The sequence below is a fragment of the Uranotaenia lowii genome, chromosome 3 (genome assembly GCF_029784155.1).
Source record: "Uranotaenia lowii strain MFRU-FL chromosome 3, ASM2978415v1, whole genome shotgun sequence".
Taxonomy (NCBI): domain Eukaryota; kingdom Metazoa; phylum Arthropoda; class Insecta; order Diptera; family Culicidae; genus Uranotaenia; species Uranotaenia lowii.
The window spans coordinates 204,111,574-204,136,321 of record NC_073693.1 but is presented as its reverse complement, the minus strand read 5'-3'; the positions used below and the strand labels follow the sequence as shown (position 1 = coordinate 204,136,321).

Below are 24,748 nucleotides of genomic sequence, written 5' to 3'. Positions count from 1 at the left end.
TTTCTCATTTCTCATTTCGAATTTCGCATTTCTCATTTCTCATTTCTCATTTCTCATTTCTCATTTCCCATTTCTCATTCCTCATTTCTCATTTCTCATTTCTCATTTCTCATTTCTCATTTCTCATTTCTCATTTCTCATTTCTCATTTCTCATTTCTCATTTCTCATTTCTCATTTCTCATTTCTCATTTCTCATTTCTCATTTCTCATTTCTCATTTCTCATTTCTCATTTCTCATTTCTCATTTCTCATTTCTCATTTCTTATTTCTCATTTCTCATTTCTTATTTCTCATTTCTCATTTCTCATTTCTCATTTCTCATTTCTCATTTCTAATTTCTAATTTCTCATTTCTCATTTCTCATTTCTTATTTCTCATTTCTCATTTCTCATTTCTCATTTCTCATATCTCATTTCTCATTTCTCATTTCTCATTTCTCATTTCTCATTTCTCATTTCTCATTTCTCATTTCTCATTTCTCATTTCTCATTTCTCATTTCTCATTTCTCATTTCTCATTTCTCATTTCTCATTTCTCATTTCTCATTTCTCATTTCTCATTTCTCATTTCTCATTTCTCATTTCTCATTTCTCATTTCTCATTTCTCATTTCTCATTTCTCATTTCTCATTTCTCATTTTTCATTTCTCAATTCTCATTTCTCATTTCTCATTTCTCATTTCTCATTTCTCATTTCTCATTTCTCATTTCTTATTTCTCATTTCTCATTTCTCATTTCTCATTTCTCATTTCTCATTTCTCATTTCTCATTTCTCATTTCTTATTTCTCATTTCTCATTTCTCATTTCTCATTTCTCATTTCTCATTTCTCATTTCTCATTTCTCATTTCTCATTTCTCATTTCTCATTTCTCATTTCTCATTTCTCATTTCTCATTTCTCATTTCTCATTTCTCATTTCTCATTTCTCATTTCTCATTTCTCATTTCTCATTTCTCATTTCTCATTTCTCATTTCTCATTTCTCATTTCTCATTTCTCATTTCTCATTTCTCATTTCTCATTTCTCATTTCTCATTTCTCATTTCTCATTTCTCATTTCTCATTTCTCATTTCTCATTTCTCATTTCTCATTTCTCATTTCTCATTTCTCATTTCTCATTTTTCAATTTCATTTCTCTTGAATCGAAGCAATCGAAAGATTCCCTTTAATTCAACCACGGTGAAAAAAAGTTCAGACACCGGTAGGTATTGTAAAAAATTGAGAGGACGTCATGTTAGGAAAAATGATGGTTCAAAGATTGAAATGTAGATGGCGCACGTGCCACCCAAAAATAAAAATTGATTGTACATATGTACTTGTAAATTTCCATCTATGTATGCATTTAAAAAGTTATTCAGCAAATTCAAAGTGTTGCATTGTTTTTGAATACACTCTTTACTGTAGTATTTAAACTCTTTAACATAAGGTGAATAAACTCTTGACATATTTCCAGCATGCACCCAGCTCTCCAAACGAAGGATGTACAAATGAAATGTCAGCTCTTCAGCTTTTCACCGGCGCCGGCACCGAATCGACTTGTCGCTTGAATCCTTCGACTTTGGGAAAAATAAATCCCAAGGATAAGTTCCAAGATTTATTCACACGTTCCGTGATTTAGCTCGATTTATCTTCCTGATTGAATTTTTCCCTTGATGACACATTTTTCGTTGCATCGTCTCACAAGTAGGTAGTAGATATTCAAGTCAGTGTTAGATATAGACATCTAGTCTTTGGCACAAACACGGAACGACATTATTTTACCAAATATTCCTCCGGCTTTTCCCTTCAAGCAGAGCACAAACCGTTGTTCCCGATCTTTGCCTTTTCTATACCAAAAGAAAATTCATGAAAAAGCAAAAAAAAAAAAGATTGTGTCCTCACCAGAGTCCGCCAAGTCCTGATAACTGGTCGTGTGACAATTTAAGGATGCAGTTTTTTTTTCTATCGTTCCTCTTCTTAGAAAACAGCTCGAGCAAAGGAGCAAATATGGACTTTGGTGGATCCGGTCTACTTCCGAACTTCCAGTCCAGCAATCACTGAGCCGCCGGGTTTTTTTTCTCACGCTACACAGATTTCCAAAGAAAAGTCCACCGAAGATCCCTCGCAGCTGGAAGCGGTTTTATACTATATTTCTTATTTTATGTGAGAATGTTTTAATAAAGTTTATTGAAAGAGTGCGATATTACCGCCCTCATTTTCGCCTCTTTTTCGAGGGGTCGCAGCGCGATTATACAACTTCCGAGATTGCGGAGAACACTGTGAGTGGGTTGCAATATTTCCACTTTCTTCGCAGCTTCCCACTGCATCTGGATCTCGGATCTCGACACACAATGTTGGAAGCAGCCAAAGTTTTTCTTCGGAAAGACATCATCTTCAGTAAGTTGTTTCCCAAGTATGAGAGTCGGTTGGTTCAAGTTTTGGTGAAGTTGCTCTGGGTTATGAAAGTGGCGCAAAACTCATATAAAAAGTGGATAAAATTATCGGCTTCTTCCCGGGAGGGGGTGCTACTTTTTAATATCATCAGCGTAATTGTGCTATAAAGCTTCCAGGCAGCGCGAGATATAATACGATTTACTCGAACATTACGCAAGTACCCACTTGTGAGAAGTTTTGTAATTGGATTCTGCTTGGAATTATCGAGATCATTTTCTTATGGAATCCTTTTAATTTTATTCTTCACCAATGATTTTTGAACAAATTTATTACGGATTTATTACTCCAAGAAATGTTCTTCTTCAGTTAAGAATATTATCAAACATTTGAAAAAAAAAATCTATATTTTGTACATCTAGCATAAAGGCATTGCATATAAACAGGCTTGAAGTACAGATCCCGTTCGATTTTGGCAACATGCCCGAACATTTTGTGTTGCCAAAATCGGATGTTGCCAAAATCGAATGTCGCCAAAATCGAATGTTGCCAAAAACGAACGGGGTCTGTACTTTTCTTTGATCATTTCAAATTAGAGTGTCCGTCCCGGGATTTCCCGGTCGGGAATTCCCGGGAATTTGAAAAATTCGGGAATTCCCGATTCCCGGGAATTATAGTTTCATTCCCGGGAATTCCCGATTCCCGGGAATTATAGTTTCATTCCCGGGAATTCCCGACATGTATGAAATTATTTCTCTGGAAAAGCCTGATAGCCTTCGGAACCATCTTTGATCTTTGATCTTTTTGAAAATGTAGTCATACAAAACTCATTGAGAATATTCCGATTCCTGTGGCAGTAGACATTTTGCAGCCTTGGTGCATTTTTTCTTAAATAGATAAATTTAAAAAAGATCATATGGATTTCCAAACCGTTTTCGTTGAACGAAAATCCACAACACTTAGAAAAATATTTGAAATGTGTTATGTGTTTTCTTGAAAGTAACATTCATGCACTTGTTTCCCTTTGGCTTCGAAAGCCAGGTGAATTTAAAAACTTAAGAACACATCGCTTTTTTCATATGAAGAGCAAATATGTAAAGTGTTCAGAAAAATGAAAAAAAGGTTGGAAAATTCAAATAAATAAAAAGATTTTTTTCTTAACCGCTAATTACATGAATGAATTCTTAATTTCACTTATAAAGACTATTTAATAGTTCGTTTGACTGTATTCAATTGATCGTTGTTGAAAAAAGTTTGATTTATTTGATTACAAATAAGTTTAAAAACATTATGTACAAATGTACTCTTCATGTTGAACAAATTATGGGCTTGTATGCACTACAGGTTTGAATCAAAGTGCATATATTTTACATGTATTTGAATATTTCCCGGGATCCCGGGAATTCCCGGGAAACAGGCCATCAGATTTCTCGATTCCCGGGAATGGAAAAATGGCCGGGAAATGGACACTCTATTTCAAATCCATATGTGTAAGGCAGGAGTTTTTTTTGTAGATCTCACAGAATAAGATTTTCTGGAGAATCGTCATTTGGAAAAAAAATTTAAAGAGAAGATAATCAAGCCTTAATTCAGAAAGAGAAAGAATAAATGAGAAATGGGAAATACAAGTTGGGAATATAATATGAGAAATCTAAGAAAAGAGAAATGAGAAATTTGAAGTGAGAAATGAGAAATGAGAAATGAGAAATGAGAAATGAGAAATGAGAAATGAGAAATGAGAAATGAGAAATGAGAAATGAGAAATGAGAAATGAGAAATGAGAAATGAGAAATGAGAAATGGGGTTTTTTTTTTATTATCTGACGGGTTTGCGCCGGGGGTCTTCAGATTTTCCCCAAAATTGAAAATTTGGTTCATTTTTGCGACTTAAAAACATGTGTATTTTTTCAGATTTCTAGCACTTTTATTTTTTGAGTTAGCTTCGGTTTGATTTTTTTGAAAATAAAAAATAACCATTTTTCAAAGCTACATAACTCTGTTATTTTTCAACGGAAATTAAAAAATAGCACATCAAAATGCATTGAAATTTTAACAGCTTTCCAACTAAAATAGTTGAAAAAAATTAAATGTTGACCTTCAACATGAAAAGTTGTAAACAAACTTTAAATGGCGTCTAAAAGTACCGTTTGCACCACCGAATGTTTTGCAAAAAATACCGTTGAATAGCTCAATTTATGATGCAACTTTCATCTGAAGACATCAAAGTGGGCCATCAATTCCTTGAAGAGTTATGAAAGAAATAATGACAATAAATCTCTTTTTCTGCGACGAAAACGAACAACTGCACTCACATATGGAGGTAGCGCGCACTTCTAACAACATGGAAACAAAAGAACATATCAAAGCAGGTATAAACACTACTTTTTCGTGCTTTGTACACTGCCTCTACTCTCATAACAGTCCCATATGAATTTTCGTCATTTTAGGTATACATAGAGCTTCAAAATAAAACACTAAAAAAGAGGTTTTGTTCTAGAAGTTTCGTAAAAAATTATCAATTTGTGGCTTTCTCATATGAAATATACCCGAATAACAGTCTCATATGTGAAACACCACGGATTTGGTTACTTTTCAATGCTTCTTTCGGCGAAATAGTCTTTGATTTATTGCTGTGAATCATTTAAAAAAATAAAATTCGCTTGATGTCGAATGATGCACACTAGTTTTCGAAGGCAGGTCTGACTTCCTTAGAAATGACTTCCTGAGCGAAAAACTATCGGATGCAATCAAAAATCGTAAAAAGCTTCAACATACAATGTGGAATTTACGATATTTTTCCAGAAGTATGTTTCTTTTTCTGAAAATTGAATTTAGAAGTTCAAAAACGATCAAATTTAAATCTTAGAAAGTAGCTTGGTGAGAAAAAATACCCTGTATGGGACTGTTATGCGAGTAGATTTGAAAAAGGTTTCAAATATGGTCGATTAACAGTCCCATAATGAATAAAAATGGTGCGCTCGACCTTACCAATAACCCAATTTCGAAAATTTCAGGTCTTACGATTTATTATGACAACCTAGAAACGATTTTCGTTTATGCCGAAAGTGGTGATCACAATTTAAGAATGTATTTCAAAACAGGAAAAGCTGATTTTCTTGCTTGCTTGTTTTTGCATATGGGACTGTTATGAAAGTAGGGGCGGTAGAGTGTTGCAGCTAAACTAACTTCATGTTATATTCAAAAATCTAATAACTTATTTGTTTATACCCAGTTTTGTACTAGGTCACAACAAGTTTTGCGAATTTTGCTGTCATTTTGAGAAGTTTATGCGCTCAGTTTTGCATCCGTAATTCCCCAGATTTGATTAAAAATGGACGGTGGAACACTGAAGATTCGTTTGTGAGCAATCAAGGTAGCAGAACACTGACGACGAGTTATGTTCGTTCTAGTATGGTAAACCTCAAAACTGGGCGAATGGAGAAAACGAATACGGTAAAAGTATCATATTTTCAATGCCATATTACCTACAATGGGAATGATGCTTTTTACAGCCTGGGCTGGCCATACTGAGCTCTTCGATTATTTCTACATTTTGGTGTCCAGTGCTTAGCTCCCGATATAAAAACTATGTAAAGCACGTCTATATTTCATTTTTTAATCACATTTGTATGATCCCAAACACAGGGACTGAACCTTTTACTATTGGCATTGATTATGCTTCACAATGATCTTTGATCGAAAAGTAAATAAGTTATATACCATATGACCAGGTTGTAAAAGCAACATTCCCATTATTTTTTATATCACATTAACAATACAATACTAAGAAATTTGGTTCAAATTTAAAGCCAGCTATGCCGCAAACACTCTACAAAGCACGAAAAAGTAGTGTTTTTTACCTGCTTTGGTAAGTTCTTTTGTTTCCATGTTGTTAGAAGTGCGCGCTACCTCCATATGTGAGTGTAGTTGTTCGACCATTGTTTGTTCTCGTCGCAAAAAGAGAGATTTATTGTCATTATTTCTTTCATAACTCTTCAAGGAATTGATGGCCCACTTTGGTGTCTTCAGATGAAAATTGCATCATAAATTGAGCTATACAACGGTATTTTTTGCAAAATATTCGGTGGTGCAGACGGTACTTTTAGACGCCATTTAAAGTTTGTTTACAACTTTTCATGTTGAAGGTCAATATTTAATTTTTTTCAACTATTTTAGTTGGAAAGCTGTTAAAATTTCAATGCATTTTGATGTGCTATTTTTTAATTTCCGTTGAAAAATAACAGAGTTATGTAGCTTTGAAAAATGGTTATTTTTTATTTTCAAAAAAATCAAACCGAAGCTAACTCAAAAAATAAAAAAGTTAGAAATCTGAAAAAATACACATGTTTTTAGGTCGCAAAAATGAACCAAATTTTCAATTTTGGGGAAAATCTGAAGACCCCCGGCGCAAATTGTCAGATAATAAAAAAAAATCCCCAAATGAGAAATGAGAAATGAGAAATGAGAAATGAGAAATGAGAAATGAGAAATGAGAAATGAGAAATGAGAAATGAGAAATGAGAAATGAGAAATGAGAAATGAGAAATGAGAAATGAGAAATGAGAAATGAGAAATGAGAAATGAGAAATGAGAAATGAGAAATGAGAAATGAGAAATGAGAAATGAAAAATGAGAAATGAGAAATAAGAAATGAGAAATGAGAAATGAGAAATGAGAAATGAGAAATGAGAAATGAGAAATGAGAAATGAGAAATGAGAAATGAGAAATGAGAAATGAGAAATGAGAAATGAGAAATGAGAAATGAGAAATGAGAAATGAGAAATGAGAAATGAGAAATGAGAAATGAGAAATGAGAAATGAGAAATGAGAAATGAGAAATGAGAAATGAGAAATGAGAAATGAGAAATGAGAAATGAGAAATGAGAAATGAGAAATGAGAAATGAGAAATGAGAAATGAGAAATGAGAAATGAGAAATGAGAAATGAGAAATGAGAAATGAGAAATGAGAAATGAGAAATGAGAAATGAGAAATGAGAAATGAGAAATGAGAAATGAGAAATGAGAAATGAGAAATGAGAATTAAGAAATGAGAGTGAGTAATGAGAAATGAGAAATGAGAAATGAGAAATGAGAAATGTGAAATGAGAAATGAGAAATGAGAAATGAGAAATGAGAAATGAGAAATGAGAAATGAGAAATGAGAAATGAGAAATGAGAAATGAGAAATGAGAAATGAGAAATGAGAAATGAGAAATGAGAAATGAGAAATGAGAAATGAGTAATGAGAAATGAGAAATGAGAAATGAGAAATGAGAAATGAGAAATGAGAAATGAGAAATGAGAAATGAGAAATGAGAAATGAGAAATGAGAAATGAGAAATGAGAAATGAGAAATGAGAAATGAGAAATGAGAAATGAGAAATGAGAAATGAGAAATGAGAAATGAGAAATGAGAAATGAGAAATGAGAAATGAGAAATGAGAAATGAGAAATGAGAAATGAGAAATGAGAAATGAGAAATGACGCGATCATGCTAGTTTCAAAATGATAAGCATAATGTAAAGAAAGAAATTCCTTCCTGCATTACACTTTGTAACGATCTGGCCAATGGTAAATTATTTGAAAGCAACAAAACCCAGCAGTCACAAATTAAGGACTTCGTTACCCCATTCATCCAAAAATCGTCATTTTTAGAGCTTACTAAATTCAAGTCATCAGCCTTTAATTAAAATCATATATTTTATGGAAAAAAAACATTTCATTACTTCGTGTAACCTTCTCCACTAATTCCTAATTTTTTTTATTTCCACAGGTCTCGCGCAATGCCAGAAAACACCCAGCCTGCAGATCCTTCCGGCGGCTTCGGTGCAGCGGAAACCAGTCGGTGCCTCACTGTTGCTCACCTGCCGGCCGGATGTTCCCGATAGTACACTCATTTCGGACCTACGATGGAGCGACAACCGGAACATGACGATTCCACCGAAGGCGTAAGTTTGAGACTTTCGACAAAACGACAACCGACAAGTTTGATTTGATGAAGAAGTTAGGAAGAAAATGTGTTATTTTGTGGTTGATGTCGTCTTAACTTTACCAAGGAAGGAACCAACACAAAACGTTGCGATGATAATTGACTACTGCAGCGTAATTTTATTCACTTTCAAATTTTCCTTTCCATCAAAAATGTGGTAAAAGTGGCAGACGAAATGGAGGAAATAAACAAAAGTTTAAGGTGCAGTACATTGTTTCATGACTTCAGAATGACACGGAAAGTAGATGCACGCGAATGTTTTGTTTCTTCGTCTTTACCAGGGAATGAAACAAAACGGTGGAAAGTTTATCGACTTTTTTGTTAAGGAATGCTCAGGAAAATGTCAGTTAACAAAAAGTAAGGTTCTGGTTTTTTTTCTGAACGTTTATTGTGGAAAAATGAGTATCCCTTTAAGAATGCATAGGAAGTAGAAAGGTACTCGTAAAAGATTATGTGAGTAAGAATTTGCATTTTCAAACGCCAATGTGAGAACAACGATAGCATGTTGCTCTGAAATTCATTCAGTTTTTAATGCAGCTTATTACTTCGTTTGTTTTCAATATGAAACATTTTTTTATTTCATTTGTCTCAATTCGAAACAGTTATTCTTTCAGCCAACCCACCAAACTCAGTTGTTTGATTTTATCCTCGAGATTGCTGAACCCAAAATTAATTTATTTCGTTATTTTGCTGTTTAGGACCAAATATTACTACCCCCAGTACGACTCCAAAGGTCGAAAGCTTCCGGCAAAGTAAGTTTGCATCTCTCTCGGAGCCCGTCGAGGCTGCAAGTTTGATATTTGTTGTTGGATCATTCATACTTAATCTTTTGTTTTCGATTTTTTTATTTCAACCTTCAACTGTTACCTTTTTTCGTTCACGTTGTCTTCATTTCAAGTCGCGTTGGTTTGTTGCCATTTACTTTTTATTTTAGTTGCCAAACGAAGCGCCTTCATTCGAATCCACTAATATCATGATGTAGATGGTCATACTTTTCCTTTTTTCTTTCCTCTGCACGGTGGCTGTTGGAGCAAATTTCCCGAAACGAAAGTAATCTGAAGCCATTTTAGAGAGTGACTGACATTCAGTGTAGTGAATTAATAAGTGTTACGTTTACCATTTCTTTCGATAATAATCTATTTGGGTTCAAATAATCGCTCAAAAGTGTTCATCTACTATTGAAATCTACCTTATATTGAAGTGTGAGTTACTGTTGAGTACTAATTTTCCTGACGCTATTTAATCAAGTTTGCTATTTTCTCTGTAAGCTACTTTCATCTTCTATATCTATTTCAATATATTCAACGACTTTGAAGAGTTTCATTAGTCTAGACCTCCGTTGTTTGAGAACTTTTAAGCAAAATAAAATTATATTATGGATAATATATCAAGTAGTGTTTCAATAAGATAACTTAATAATATTGATTTATAACACTAGTATTTTTCTGGAAAATTGAAAAAAAAATCTTATATATAAAAACGGAAGCGTTTTCTTTGGAACACCATCACTTAAAATTAGGCAAATAATGGAAGAAAGCTCCATACAAAATCAACTTAAAATGGGACCAACTCGAACAATTCGAAGCCGAATTTAATAAAAAATGATTCGCGGGCACGAAGAAGCTTAGAAAGTGTAGCACGTGTTTACCGGATCAGCTAGTTTATTAGAAAACTGACAGTGCTCTATTTAAAAAGTTACTTCGTTTGCAGAACCAAAATAGATAAAATAGATCTAAATTTCAGGAATCAACATTTGACAACGTGCTGAATCACTAGGGATTTTCGTTGACAAATAGCATTAACGAAGCAGCCTCAAAAGACTTCCATCTGTACCGTTGAGCCGTCAACACGTACGCCGGAGCATCGTATCGTTGCTGTGTACCTGCAGGAACATTTTTACATTATTTATTTTTTGCTTACCTGTTTTTCAATCAGCACTTTTCAGTGCTAAAATTATTTTCATTTTCTTTTATTCATATTTTCTCTTTTCTTTCCAGCATGGGGAAGTCTTCGGCCGGCTCAAGGGCTGGAAGAAAACGGATCGCTGAACCTAATCCAGGGCCATCTGCCAAAAAAGTTGAAATTACCAATTCATTCGATGTCCTTCATAACATCGGTGATGAGGAAATATTCATATTTAATTCTGATAAGAGTACTAAGAAACCTTCTTCTTCTTATACTCTTAAAAACGAAAAGGTTCCACCAATTACGGTCACGATTCCTGATTTCAATGCCTTTCGAAAAGAAATCGTCACTTCCGTCAAGGATGTGAAGATTTCTTTTCAGATCGGTCGAAGGGGAACTGCTCGTATTTTGGCGGAATCTTTTAATGATTTTCAAAAGGTTTTAAATTATTTGAATAATAAAAAACACCAATTTTTTACGTACGACACTAGAAGTGATCGTCCATTTAAAGTTGTACTTCGTGGTCTCACTGGCGATCAGACACCGGATGAGATCACAGCTGAATTAAATTCTTTGTTAGGTTTTTCTCCAATTCAAGTAATTCAAATGAGGAAAAGAACCAACACGAATAATACCAGTAGTGTTGGTTTTGCTCCTGAACTTTATTTGATCCATTTTAAAAAGGATCAAGTTAATAATTTGCAAATTCTTGAAAAGGCTCGTCTTATGTTTCATTGTCGAGTCAAATTCGAACCTTTTCGTAAATCTTCTACCAATTTTCTTCAAAATATTACGCAATGTCGTCGTTGTCAAGCTTTTTGTCATGGCACTAAAAATTGTAGAATGAATGCCAGATGCATGTTTTGCGGCTCATTCGATCATGAAAAATCTAAATGCCTTTTTGGTGGCGATAAGCCAAAAACAGAATTTTTTAAGTGTGCAAATTGCGCAGGTAATCATTCCTCGAATTCGCTAGACTGTCCCATCAGGGCAAAAATTATTGCTTCTAGGAAAAATCCCAAAGTTTCCAGAAAAGTTTCTTCTCCTCCTTCCTCTTTTTCGTCTACACACGTCAGACCGGCAAACAACCTGCCTGTTCGCAGTCAGCCTCGGCCTACATTGGAATCACGGCTGGGTAATACCCGAAGTGATTTTAATGTTACCTGGGCTGATTCTGCGCCACAGACTCGTTGTTTATCGTTCTCAGAGGTGGTTGAAAATGGGTTGCCTTCTTCAGGTTTAACTAATAAAAATGGGAAAAAACCAAGTCTCAACGTTCATGCGAAGGCTTGGGAAAATCCCCGAAATTCAAATACTTTTTCTTCTCCTTCCTTTTCTGATCCTAACAATTTTGTTGATTTGGGTGAGATTACTGAGGAAAAATTAAAATTTTTGCATCAAAATTTAATGGAAATGATGCAACTTATGTTGAAAGCAAATTCAATGTTTGAAGCTTTCCAAACTTCTTTAAATTATGCTAACAAAATTATTATGACTTTACGATTCCCTCATGGATCCAAATAGATGTTTAAATATTATGAATTGGAACGCTAGATCTTTGCTGGCTAACCAAGATGAATTCTTTTTATTTTTGAAAACTCAAAACATACATATTGCTGCCATCACTGAAACTTTTTTAAAGCCAGACAATAACTTGAAAAGCAATGCTTTCTTTAAAATTTTACGAAATGATCGACTTGATCGACAAGGTGGGGGTGTAGCTATTGTCATCAATAGTCGTCTCAAATTTAGACTTCTTCCTTCTTTCAATACAAAAGTCTCAGAAACAATTGGAATTGAATTAGAAACTTCTATGGGGAAAATTATAATTGTTGCCGCATATTTGCCTTTCCAATGCAGCGGTGAACAGAAAAATTTTTTGAAGGGAGATTTACAAAAACTCACCAGAAATAAATCTAAATTTTTTATTATTGGTGACTTTAATGCAAAACACCGATCTTGGAATAATATTTCATCAAATTCAAATGGGAATATTTTATTTAACGACTGCTCTGCAGGTTATTATACTGTTGAATATCCTAATGGGCATACTTGTTTTTCTTCAATTAGAAATCCCTCCACAATTGATTTGGTTCTAACGGATTTAGGCGAGCATTGTAGTCAATTAGTTACTCATGCGGACCTCGATTCAGACCACCTTCCAGTAACATTTTCTTTATCCCAAAGTCCCATTGAAAACCCTTTAAAATCAGCTTTTAACTTTCAAAAGGCTAACTGGGAGCGATATATGAATTTTATTGAACGTAATTTGAATGTAAACGTTCCACTTAATTCAATAGAAGATATTGATTTGGCTGTAGAAAATTTGACAATTTCAATAGTCAATGCTAAAGCCGCTTCAATACCTAAAGTTAAACATAAATTTAATCAACCTTTAATTGATGATGATCTTCAGTTTTTGATACGACTGAAAAACATTCGTCGACGCCAATATCAACGTACTAGGGATCCTTATTTGAAATTTATTTATTGCGACCTTCAAAAAGAGATCAAACGTCGTTTAAATTTCATTCGTAATGAAAACTTTGCCAAAGCAGTAGAGGACATAAAACCCTACTCAAAGCCTTTTTGGAAATTAACTAAAATTCTGAAAAAGCCCCAGAAGCCAATTCCTACTTTGAAAGACGGGGATAAACTTCTTTTAACGAATGCAGAAAAAGCTCAAAAATTAGCCCAACAATTTGAGTCTGCTCATGATTTTAATTTAAACGTTGTAAGTCCAATTGATGCTCAAATTTCCCTTGAATTTGATGATATTCTTTCTAAACAAAATGTATTTGAAAGTTCTCATGAGACAAATATTGATGAACTTAAATTGATTTGCAAAAAATTTAAAAATATGAAAGCCCCAGGGGAAGATGGGATTTTCTATATTCTTATTAAAAAGTTGCCTGAAAGCACTTTAAATTTTTTAGTTAAAATCTTCAATAAATGTTTTCACTTGGCTTATTTTCCAAATAAATGGAAAAATGCCAAAGTAACTCCAATTTTAAAACCTGGAAAAAATGCTTCAGAGCCTTCGAGTTATCGACCAATTAGTTTGCTCCCTTCTTTAAGTAAACTATTTGAGAGAGTTATTTTGAATAGAATGATGATTCACATTAATCAGAAATCTATTTTCCCTGATGAACAATTTGGTTTTCGTCATGGACATTCTACTACACATCAACTTTTGAGTGTAACTAATATGATTAACGCTAGCAAATCTGAAGGATATTCAACTGGTGTTGCTCTTCTTGATATTGAAAAAGCTTTTGACAGTGTTTGGCACAAAGGTTTAGTAGCTAAATTAGCTCGATTTGATTTTCCTGTATATCTCACCAAAATTATTCAAAATTATTTGACTAGCCGAACCTTACAAGTAAGCTATCAAAATTCATGCTCTGAAAGGACACCCATTAGAGCTGGTGTCCCTCAGGGTAGTATACTTGGGCCAATTTTATATAATATTTTTACTTCTGATCTTCCTGATGTACCAGAAGGAAAAGGTAGAAGATTATTTGCTGATGATACTTTGCTTTCAGCCAAAGGTCGAAATTTACGGGTGGTACGCAGTAGATTGCAACAAAATTTAAACTCCTTTTTGAATTACTTGAAAATGTGGAAAATTTCTCCTAACGCTTCCAAAACTCAACTTATTTTATTTCCCCATAAGCCAAGAGCTCAATTTTTAAAACCTAATGAAAATCATTCCATAACTTTTAATGGGGTTTCATTAGAATGGTCTGATCACGTGAAGTACCTGGGACTTACACTTGATCGGAATCTTACTTATAAAAATCACATTGAAGATATTCAATCTAAGTGTAATAAATATACTAAATCTCTTTATTCTCTCATCAACAGGAAATCCAGGTTGTGTCTGCGAAATAAGATGTTAATCTACAAACAGGTATTCCGACCAGCGATAATGTATGCAGTTCCGATTTGGTCTAGCTGCTGCGCGACGAGGAAGAAGGCCATCCAGAGGATTCAGAACAAGGTTCTGAAAATGATTTTGCGGCTTCCACCTTGGCACAGCACCGAAGATCTTCATCGGATTGCGGGCATTGAATCGATCGAAGAGATGGCCAACAAAATCATCTCCAACTTCAGAGGCAAATCGATGCAGTCTTCCATCGCAGAGATTCGTTCTCTCTATAATTAGTTTTAATATAGGATAGTCTTAGTTTTTAGTAGTCAGTTTAAAATGTTTTTTGACATTACAGGATGTTCTCCTACATAAAAATACTTGATTGCACTCAGCAAAATTAATACAAATAAATAAATTATAGTGATTAATAAACTATAGGGCTCTGGACAGTTCATCATTGAACTGAACACCTAATTTAATGTAATAATGTAATATAAATGTAATGATGAATTGGTACAAATAAAGACATATTTAAAAAAAAAAAAAAAAAAAAGCAGCCTCAAAATCTACAAAATTATCTTGCTAGCTAAATGGCATCTCAATACGGCTTTTAAACGTGCTGTTATATGATTTCTATTAGAAAATGACAAAGTTATAGGAGAAATAAGGACATAATGGCCTCCTTAAGGAAGAGAGTTATTTAACCATAGAAAACAGTCATAAAATGTGACTGTGAAATGTGAAATGTGACATCATTGTTTCGTGTTCAGACACTAAAAAAAAGTCTATTTCCTAACAGGCTGATTCTTGAAAAAGTAGATAAAAACGCTTTAAAAATGCATTTTAAAATTTTTGACGAAAGCTGAAAATCAGTCACTGTAGCGGCATAATGAGAACCCTCACTGGGGCAGTATAAGCAACATTAATCGGGGCACGATGAGCGTTTTCTGCCTTGGAATCTAGCAGCGAATTTCACTCGATGAAGTCAACTGAATAATAAAGCTACAGCTTGACTTGTTTCATCTTACGATTTGGCCTATTGGCTAGATGTCGGAGAGGTAATCAGTAGGCTCGAGTTCGATTCCTGTTCGAGGTGTTTTTTTTTTCATTAACCATTCATGATCGTTGCATTTTACACCTATCAGTTAGGCGTAGATCCTTCAAACAAAGCAATACTAAAATTATGTATGACTGTTTGTAGAATACAAACAATTCACACACACTCATACATTATGTTTTTGGTGCTTTGTATCACCTGCCAAGATGCTACTAGCCGTTTAATGCAACAATCAAAATAATCGATCATGAATGGTATGCGAAAAAAAATCTCCACGAACAGCAATTGAACTCGAGTCTTCTGATTACCTCTCCGACATCTAATCAATAGGCCAAATCGTCAGATGTAAACTGGTGGAGCTGTAGCTCCATCAAACAGTTGACTTCAAATGAAATGTTCTACTATATCCTCAAAATATTTAGTTCCTAATTTAAATTTGATCATTAAATAAGGTTATTGCAGAGTAACAATATTCACTCAGAAATGATGCCAAAATTTCGAAAATTATTCACAGTTTCAAGATTTTACTACAAATTTTCAAAATTTCTCTCACTTGTTGTTAGAAATCTCTTTTTGAACATTTAAACTTTTAATGAGATTACACTCATTTCAAGGGTTCTGGTTCTATAACATCGAAATCAAAAATTTTTAGGTTTTTTTGTTTACATATTTCGGATTGTTTAGCCAGTTTAGGATTCCTGATTCTCAATTCAAAACATCATTAGAATAAGACATGAAAAGCTGTTATGAAATACTGGTTCTAATTATGTTTAACTCTTCATTCAAAATTTAATTCAAGCTTTTTGAAACGCTTATGCATTTTTAATATATAGAAAATAAGGCCGGAACAAATGTCAATTTATTCTTTTGTCACACCCCCCCCCCCCCCCCCCCTCAAAACTTCCAAAAATCTCAAAGGGGTAAATAAATAAAGTTGGAGGTATGTTATGGAAATTTCGGAAAATTTATGAAATACCGAAAGATTGCAAGAGCAAAAAACAAATGGTGGAAGATGAGAGTCTTATCAACTTGTATATGCTTTATTTTAATTAACTTTTCGATTAAAAATTACGTGACCTATGGGTTTTGTACAATGATGTTGTAGGCAATTTTATTGCATACAAGTTTCCATGTAATTTTTTCTAATTTATTTGTTTTTTGCATTATTTTTTATTGCCCCCTCCCCTCCCGCTTGCGTTGATCAACCTCCGAGGGACAAAAGAAGGATTTTAAATTTGTTCCGGCCTAATTATACGAATGTAAAAACAAGAAAATTAGAAGCCATCCCGTTTTTTTGATTTATATGCAACTTCAAAGTTCTTAAACTTATCTCTCGTGTTGTTTTCAAATATAATGAAGCTTCAAAATGGCATTCAAAATTCAAAATTCAAAACTCAGAATCAGAACTATCAAACATAATCTATTCTGATTCGCAAGTCGAAATTATAAAAAATAACTTAAATAAAAAAATCAGATTGAAACCGCAAAATAACAGAATTTTAGTAAAAGATTCCTGATATTTAGGCTTTGAAACAAATTTTACTCCTTGACAAATATTCAAAGTTGATCTGGAATTTAGATCCAAAAATCGTTTTTTTTTTTCAAATTCAAAATTCAGATTCGGATTTAGCTTATGAAAAACTGAGGAATCAAGATGAAAATATCAAGATGACTTTTTCTATGAGGAATTGAAATCGCAAAAAACCGTAAACTTATCTATAATTTTTGTTGTTAAATCCATTTCAAATTTTAAATTAAGTCAGCTTGTAAACACAATTCAGCTGAAAATCACATATATTAAGTTGATTTTGAGTTCATATTGCATTCTGTTTTATTTTGAAAATTAATTTTTATAAACAAGCACAGCATTACTATTATAAAATTGATTTGAAATAAAAATTAATTGCTTATGAAGAAACATGTAACTAAACCTATTCATTTAAACATTTATGTTCGATGAATTTAATTAAAATAAATAAATATATAAATAAAACATGAACTCTTTAAAAAATCTACAGGGAATAAAAAAATCTAGGTGTATTCTTTAATATTGATGATATTGCAATTTGATCAAATTTTATCAAATATTGCAATCTTATATTAATCATCGATGATTAATAGCTTTGAATTTACTCAAAGGTTGGCTAGATAAAGCTTATTTGTTTTTAACAAACAATAAGTTTTTTTTCATATCAGAATAAGTATTTTTGGATTAATTCTATCCTTAGAAAATGTTATTCTATGCAAAATTGGAGAAGTCGAACCTACTGGGCTCTTATGCAAATTAGAAAACATTAACCATCGATAAAAGTAATTTCAATATTTTGTCACCAAAGGATTCATTATATAAATTAAGCTCATCTTTTAGAAGATTTGAACGTATTTTCAAAAGTAACAATTTAATTTCAAAAACTTATCATGTAGAAGGACTTTAATTTGAATAATAAAAGCGTGTACCAAATGATATAACATTGTTTAAGCGAAAAATAATCAATTCCATAATCCTTCCTACGGCTCTACAAGCCTCTATCAGGCTCTACCCCTTCCGGTGATTTGAAGCATTTCTAAGATTTTTGTATATTATTTTATTTAACTCTGTCACTGTCATCTAATTTTACGGCGGTTGAAACAAACTTCTTAGTTTATGTTTTATTGGAGTATTCATTTAAACAGTATGAATTGTAAAAGCTTTATTAGCGTTTCAATAATTACTTGAAAACAAATGGTTGAATCAAGAATCCAAGCGTTTTTTATGAACATAATAAAATAATTATTAAACAAGCTGCTTACAAAATACCATAATAAAACCATAATAAAACTAGTTAATTAGACTGCTAGTTAGCTTAATCTGTGTAAGCTTAATCTGTGTGGGTGAGGCCGTTTGAAAATTCAAAAAATTCTTTATATATGAAGCGAATCATTCGACGTCTTCTAGACTCCCTGACGATTTTGCTTCGCCACGAATGCTTCATGAAGAAAAACGATTTAATTTTAGAAACGCAAGAGGTGCCCAAAAACCAAATTTATGCCAATATCAACTTATTTTCCTATCAGGTTGTGTAAATTCAATATCAAATATGGGTTTAAGTCTTTATCCTAGGCATTGTCCTCTAAGTAGCATTCTTCCTTGAGGGTCTGAATCTGGGTGAATCAACAGAATCGTCATCAACTCGCGCCGAATCAACTCGCAAATGAATGGATTCAGTTTTGAACCGAATGATTGCTGGAGTAAACAGTGACTGTAAATCGGGAAGAGAAAATCAACAAGGAACGCTAGGCAACATAAACAGAACGACAAATCATTGTTCATTGGCTTTTTGAGTTTTATTTTTTTTTTTTTCTTGTTATAGAGACTTTTAGCCTTGGGCTGGTTCGTCTCTTTCTAAGCGCACATCTTTCGAAGTAATGATGGCTAGCATCTCACAAATGCTAAAACCACCAGACCACAGAAAGTGTACTATGTATGCCATGACCGGGATTCGATCTCATGAACTTTGGCGTAGATGACTTGAACTCTAACCACTACGCCGAAGCCGCTGGCAGTTTTAATATTGTTTTATGAAGACTTTTCGATGGTATCCAATTTTTAAAACGGTTTTATTGTAACAAAGGAAATGCTTCATTTATAGCGTGTTTTAAAAGAGCTCTAAAAGTTTTGCTAATGCTTGAATAAAACACTATCTTAAGAGTGTTGTAATAATGTTTCAAAAGTATTGCTAAATATTTAATAAATCACATACTTTCCTGTTTATATTAGAGCTTTGGTACCAGATTTAATAATGCGCTCAATGCGCTTTCAAAACAAGCGTTCAAGCCAAGTTGAAAAACTGTTTTATTGGAAAATTGGATATAGGCATGATAAAACTAAGTGACAGATGATTTGACAATCGAGAAGAACATATACACGCTTAAACTTGTTTACCTCTTTTTGAGATAGCATAACCTGTTTTATAAGGATTATCACTAAAAATTGAGAAACACTTGCTATCAAAATGATATAAATTAATCCAGCTAAACTCATCTGAAAATTAAAAACAAATTTGTTGTATCCGCATTCAAATTTCAAAACAAACGCAAATCGATATTCGCTCAATTCTTAGGGTTCGAATAAAAGCACACTGTAAATGAACGTTTTTTTAGAATCGATAAGAATAAATGTATAAGACAATTAACTTACAAGTATGCCGAAATAAGTACTTGTTTTATTTATCCGTCCCTGTCTCTCAATGGGAAGTTAACCTATAATTACGTCATCCAATCAAGAGTTAACAAAATTCTATCCGGATCGACCACTCTTGAAAAGTTCTAGAAGACTGCAGCCACCGGCTTCTCCTCAGCAAAGACGGAGAAATTGAGCTTCATTACAAGTGAAAATGCTCATTCTATACTTTCATCAGCCTGAACAAGTTCCAGATGATATAGTCAGGATGAAGACTACTAGCAATGGCCGATCATTGAAAGTTACGATTTATTTGAAGCGTAACGTAGTTTTGATTATCGTAAAATATCCGATGCACGTTTTATAAAATCGTTTTATCGCTTCCAATTGCAACAATAACCATTATAGTTTTATATGTTGCATACTATTAATAATATCGTTTCCTAAATCGTTAAATTATTTCGGAACTCACGATTCAGGCAATGTATTTCACTATTTCTATAATCGTTTGCTAAACGTGTTTTTGCGCTTCATCAAATCGTCATTTGTCGATTTAAGAAATCTTTTGGTTATAATCCTCAATTTTACGGGTTATTATTAAGCTTTAAGGCCAGGCTTTTGATTACAGAAAATGATCTATTTCTAAACTAAACAGTCTGACATTATTTGATATCAATACCTACTTGTTATTTAAAGATAATTGACCATCCTCTAATCATAGTCAAAAGGAAACAAAACGAAAAGTTTCATTAATGCCTTTTGCCAAGCAACAAATCGAAATGATCTCATTTATTGCAACAAACATATCTTACTCAAAAATGGATGAATCCATCATGAGCGTGTATTCCATTTAGAGAAACGTCAAACGAAGTTGTGATTCAAGGTCTCTTAAAACCATTTTAAAACTGTTTGTTGAAATTGTTTTATTACAACATTTCTAAAACCGGCAAAAAACAATTTCAAAACTGTTTTACAACTGCCTTAAGATGTTCAACATTAACTTACTGAACGCCATGTTGATTGTGAAATTGAATCGAATTTACTGACGCCATCTTGCTGGAAATAATATTATAATACTACAAACTAGACATTTTCAACAAATTTGACAATGTTTGCGGTACTATTTGTTGTATAGGTAATGAATTTCAATGCAAATCAAAAATTGAATAATTTGAGCAAATTTAAATGTTACCTAAATTATTATTTTTGAATTGAAAAAATTCTTAAAATTGTGTCAACCTTGATTTTCTTTGAGGCGCGCATATGTTTTGATGCTATTTCGTATATATTTCACCAGAAATCTGAGGTTGCACGAAGTTTTATGCTAAGACATATTATGAATGGAAATGAAAATATTTTTGAAATAATTTAAATGCAATCATCACCAATCACCAAATGTTTGGGAGAGGAAGTGATAACACGAGAAAAAACGGAACAGAAAGCTCCCACAGTAGAGTATCTATCAAATTTCACAGCTCCCACAGTAAAATTCCTATCAGATTACTTGACGTAGTTTTAAAGAAGCTATGGATAGTCTTAAAAGAGCTCTGATGGTTTTTTAAGATTATGTCTATAAGGTCGAATAAAACTATTCTGTTGGATGTTTTATTATAGCGTATAGAATTAGCTTTAAAAACGTTAACAAAATGGGCCCTTTTGGCCATATGTTAGCTTTAAAGTAGTTGTGCTAATAGCGTAGAATGCGCTTTGGCTTATAAAGAAGCTTTAGGAAATAGTCTTAAACGGACTGTTAAGGATGGAATAAAACTAAAATTGTTACTTGGGTGTGGTTGCGTCGGCAACGATTGGAAATTTTGAAGTAAATGAAGCGAATATCAGTAAGCCTGCCTGAACAAAATTAATGCTTATGATTAGCAGGTGATACCTATTTCTTTTCAGTTGAATTAGGGCTAGGAATGGATCGTGAAGCACCAAATTTTTAGAAGAACTCCCTCAACTTAGCAAAAAATCTAAAATTTCCCATTAAATCTGGTTTAAATTATCAACTTTATTTTTGAACAAGCCTTCTCTGCTTAGCAAAGTTTCTTGTAATTTGCAAGAATCCTTGAAAAAAGCTTAATAAATGTCGAAACGTCGGATGAAGTAAATACGCATCGTTTTTATATCATTTGAGACTGGAATCGCCGATAACCCTCCGCTGCATTACCAACCCAGTCGATAGGAAACTTTATCATTTTAAAAATAACTTTAATGACTTCGAAATAAGTCATTATTCGAACTTACAAAAATCTTATAACGTACTCACACAAAGATTTCACCATTGAACCGCTTCCATGATCGATTCCTTTGAACGACACAATTAAAAAGCTCTCATATTTTTTATGTAAATTGTTCTTAAATTGTATAAAAACATATCGATATTTTTTTTTCTTGAGAGAGTTATGGCAGCTTTCAAATCACAATTGGTTGCTGTCATCTATCAACCCTCATCTTGATCACACTTATCAGTTCGCTCAAATCCTCAGAACAAACATCGACCGTTAGAATAACAGATTATCGTCACCCATGTATCCAAACACAATCACACCTCCACGGCAGCTCAGCACATCAATCAAACCCTAATTAAGTGCAAGGACGAACACTTTAGCTATCAATCTCAATCGGCAACCACTTGTTCTAATTGATCTGGAGCTACAGATATGTGGATATGTATCGTATCAGCATTCGAATTTCGTCTGTCTGTCCACTACCTGAATAGAATGGCGTTTCCTGAATGAGACCTCCAATTGAATGGCACTCTCTCCAATTCCGACGAGTCTGTCTCTAGTGTAGGTACGAATTTGGAAGGTCCTCGAAAGCTCGAACGGTTTAGCTGTGCCCACTCACATGAATTTTCGTACTGATAGCCCGTGAAAGATAGAAATCTGCAAAGGAATCATACGATTAATCCACACGATAAGGAATAAACATCTCTTTAGCTCTCATGAATTGATCCAATGAATCATCTTTCTACTAGAATGTTTCAAAAGTTTATTTCCAAAAGTAATACATATTTGTAAATTGAACATTCATTATTACCTGATAGTATTTTCTGGCAACACTGTTGCGTTATATTTTTCGTAATTTTAGTAGAAAATTTGAAAAATATGCTAATTTCATCAAATGTTAAAAAGACATGAATATGATGCGAGGTTGCATTTTTTTATAAGTCTTAAATATTTATTTTTCGTTCTATTAATCAATAATCTGAACTGCTTTATATATCGTAACCATAAAAAAATTAACGCAACATCTAACAACTTCTCTGTTTATCCGCCGGGGGATGCTTTAGTTAATCAACATCCACATAGCGTCTCCAGCCTTCGCACATATGATAGAACCTTTCCTAAATATTTAGGTATATGGCTGTATCAGCTAATGAGCTAGCACATTCGAAACGATTGATTTGTATACGCTTTATCAGCAAAATACCACCCTCCATTAACAGACAGTCCTAAAACAGGCGAAACGTGTTGAGAATGAGAGTCTCACTGCACTACTGCTTGGTTAGAGAAAAGAAAATGAGTTGGAAAACTTCGACCGAAAGAAAAAGAAAACGTTATAGCAATTTACGTCATCTCATCCCTCGTTAGCTAGCACTCGCCCTCCCCCCACTTTGATCTAACTTCTTCCGTACCTACGTCTTCCTGTATTGGCTATATTTAGATCCCATTGATGGGTTTGTACTATAGGATATAGTATCTTGCTTCAAGAGGTAGATGGGTCAATCGAAACGATTCACAGGACATTAAGGAAGGCTAATACAGATTGACGACATTGATCGGCGGATTTGGGGATGCTGGACAGTTTAGTATCAAAATTCTTTCACTTGAATTATGAAATCATATTCTGTCAATACAAATTATGGTCCATAACTTATAACTTGAATCTCGATCTGTTTATCATAGGTTTCAAAAAGATTTTAAAAAAGTTTACCAAACAAATGCTTTAAAAAATGCTATTAATTAAGTTTGAGAACATTAAGATCATTTTAATAAATTCGACAACCTACAACACTTGTAACAATTTCAGGGAGCCTGTATCTTTTTTTAAATGTAACTTATTTTTAAAATTGTAAATTGCAATTGCAATTTGCAATTCTGATTTTTGGTAACCAATTCAATCAGTTTTCGAAATCATTTTCTTTAAAAAGATGAAAATTAAATAAAATCACTTGATAGTATTATATCAGTAATATTATAATGATTTTTATTAAACATTTAGAGTGATGTCATGAAATACTACGGTTTTCCCAAGAATCCACACCTTTTAACGATATGATTTTAACCTTCCTTTACGGTTAAAAAAAAGTCAAATAGCTGGTTAGGGTCATACAGACCCGGATTTTGGTTGAATCTTCAAAACTACTGAACCGATTTCATAAAATGAAGGTTTAAGGAAAACTGAAAATTCAGTGAGTTCCTTCTTAAAATCCATTGCTTTTTTAAATACACGTTTAGAATCACAAAACACGCAATAAGAGATTTCCGGAGTCTTATTTCCACATAAATTGGACTGAATTTGCTGATTTCATATACTGGAGTTAATCAAAGGGTCATTTTTCATTTCTAACATATTATTTGATAAATCAATTTTAGAGTACATAGTTGTGTTTAGTGCAACGAAAAATTTAAAGTAAAAATCGATACTGGTCACATTTGGTCCTCAATATGTTGAAATTCTATGATTTACTGCTGGAATTGGTCACCCTATCAGTCTTTTCAAATAAATTTAATTATTACTTACGATTATAAACGATTGTATAAGAACAGAAAAGTAATTTTTTCAGTCAAAATTCCATGATTCTCATGAAATTATATTTATAAAACCGTAGTTTAAAAACTTTCCAGGAACTTTTCTAATAACCAGCTGTGGTCTTAAAAACCAAGTACTTTCATTGTTTGAATATGAATCTTTTATCTATTTATAATCATAACAATCAAAAATGTTTCAATACGAATTGAATTGAGTTATGTTTGTTGCAAAATACTCATTTTTGAGGAGTAAGATCGTTTCCTGCAGACCATAACAATCAAAACTAAAATTTTTGAGAAGCATCTGATAGCAGATATTTTGACGATTTCAAAATGGAAGTGTTGTGAAAATCGGTTCAGAAGTTTTGATTTTATATCCATAACAACACGCAGAAAAATAGAAACTAGTTTCAAAGGAAAGTGCCGCAAAAACAAAGGATTTTTTCCTTTGATTTTGGGACAAATAAAAATTCCTTTGATTCAAATGCATTTTCTTTTGTTTCGAAGAAATGCTTTCCTTTGAATCAAAACTTTTTCTTTGTTCCAAATAACAAAATGCTTTTGATTCAAAAGCCGTTTCGTTCAACTTTATGAAATTTTCGTTTATTCCAACGGTATTTGGGTTTCAATTTTAAAG

At 33.0% G+C, this 24,748-nt stretch overlaps 1 protein-coding gene across 10 annotated transcripts in view; it reads left to right on the top strand.

Annotated features, from left to right (window-relative positions):
• The window catches only part of LOC129751889 (fasciclin-2), a 489,480-nt gene that overhangs the window by 296,224 nt on the left and 168,508 nt on the right, over positions 1 to 24,748 (top strand). For 7 of the 10 annotated variants that reach the window (XM_055747654.1, XM_055747651.1, XM_055747647.1 and 4 more), the window contains exons 3-4: positions 8,147 to 8,321; positions 9,061 to 9,114. In XM_055747654.1, the coding sequence (XP_055603629.1) occupies positions 8,147 to 8,321; positions 9,061 to 9,114 (229 nt within the window). The remainder of the gene's footprint in view (positions 1 to 8,146; positions 8,322 to 9,060; positions 9,115 to 24,748) is intronic. The other 3 variants (XM_055747656.1, XM_055747653.1, XM_055747652.1) reach the window with 1 other exon arrangement.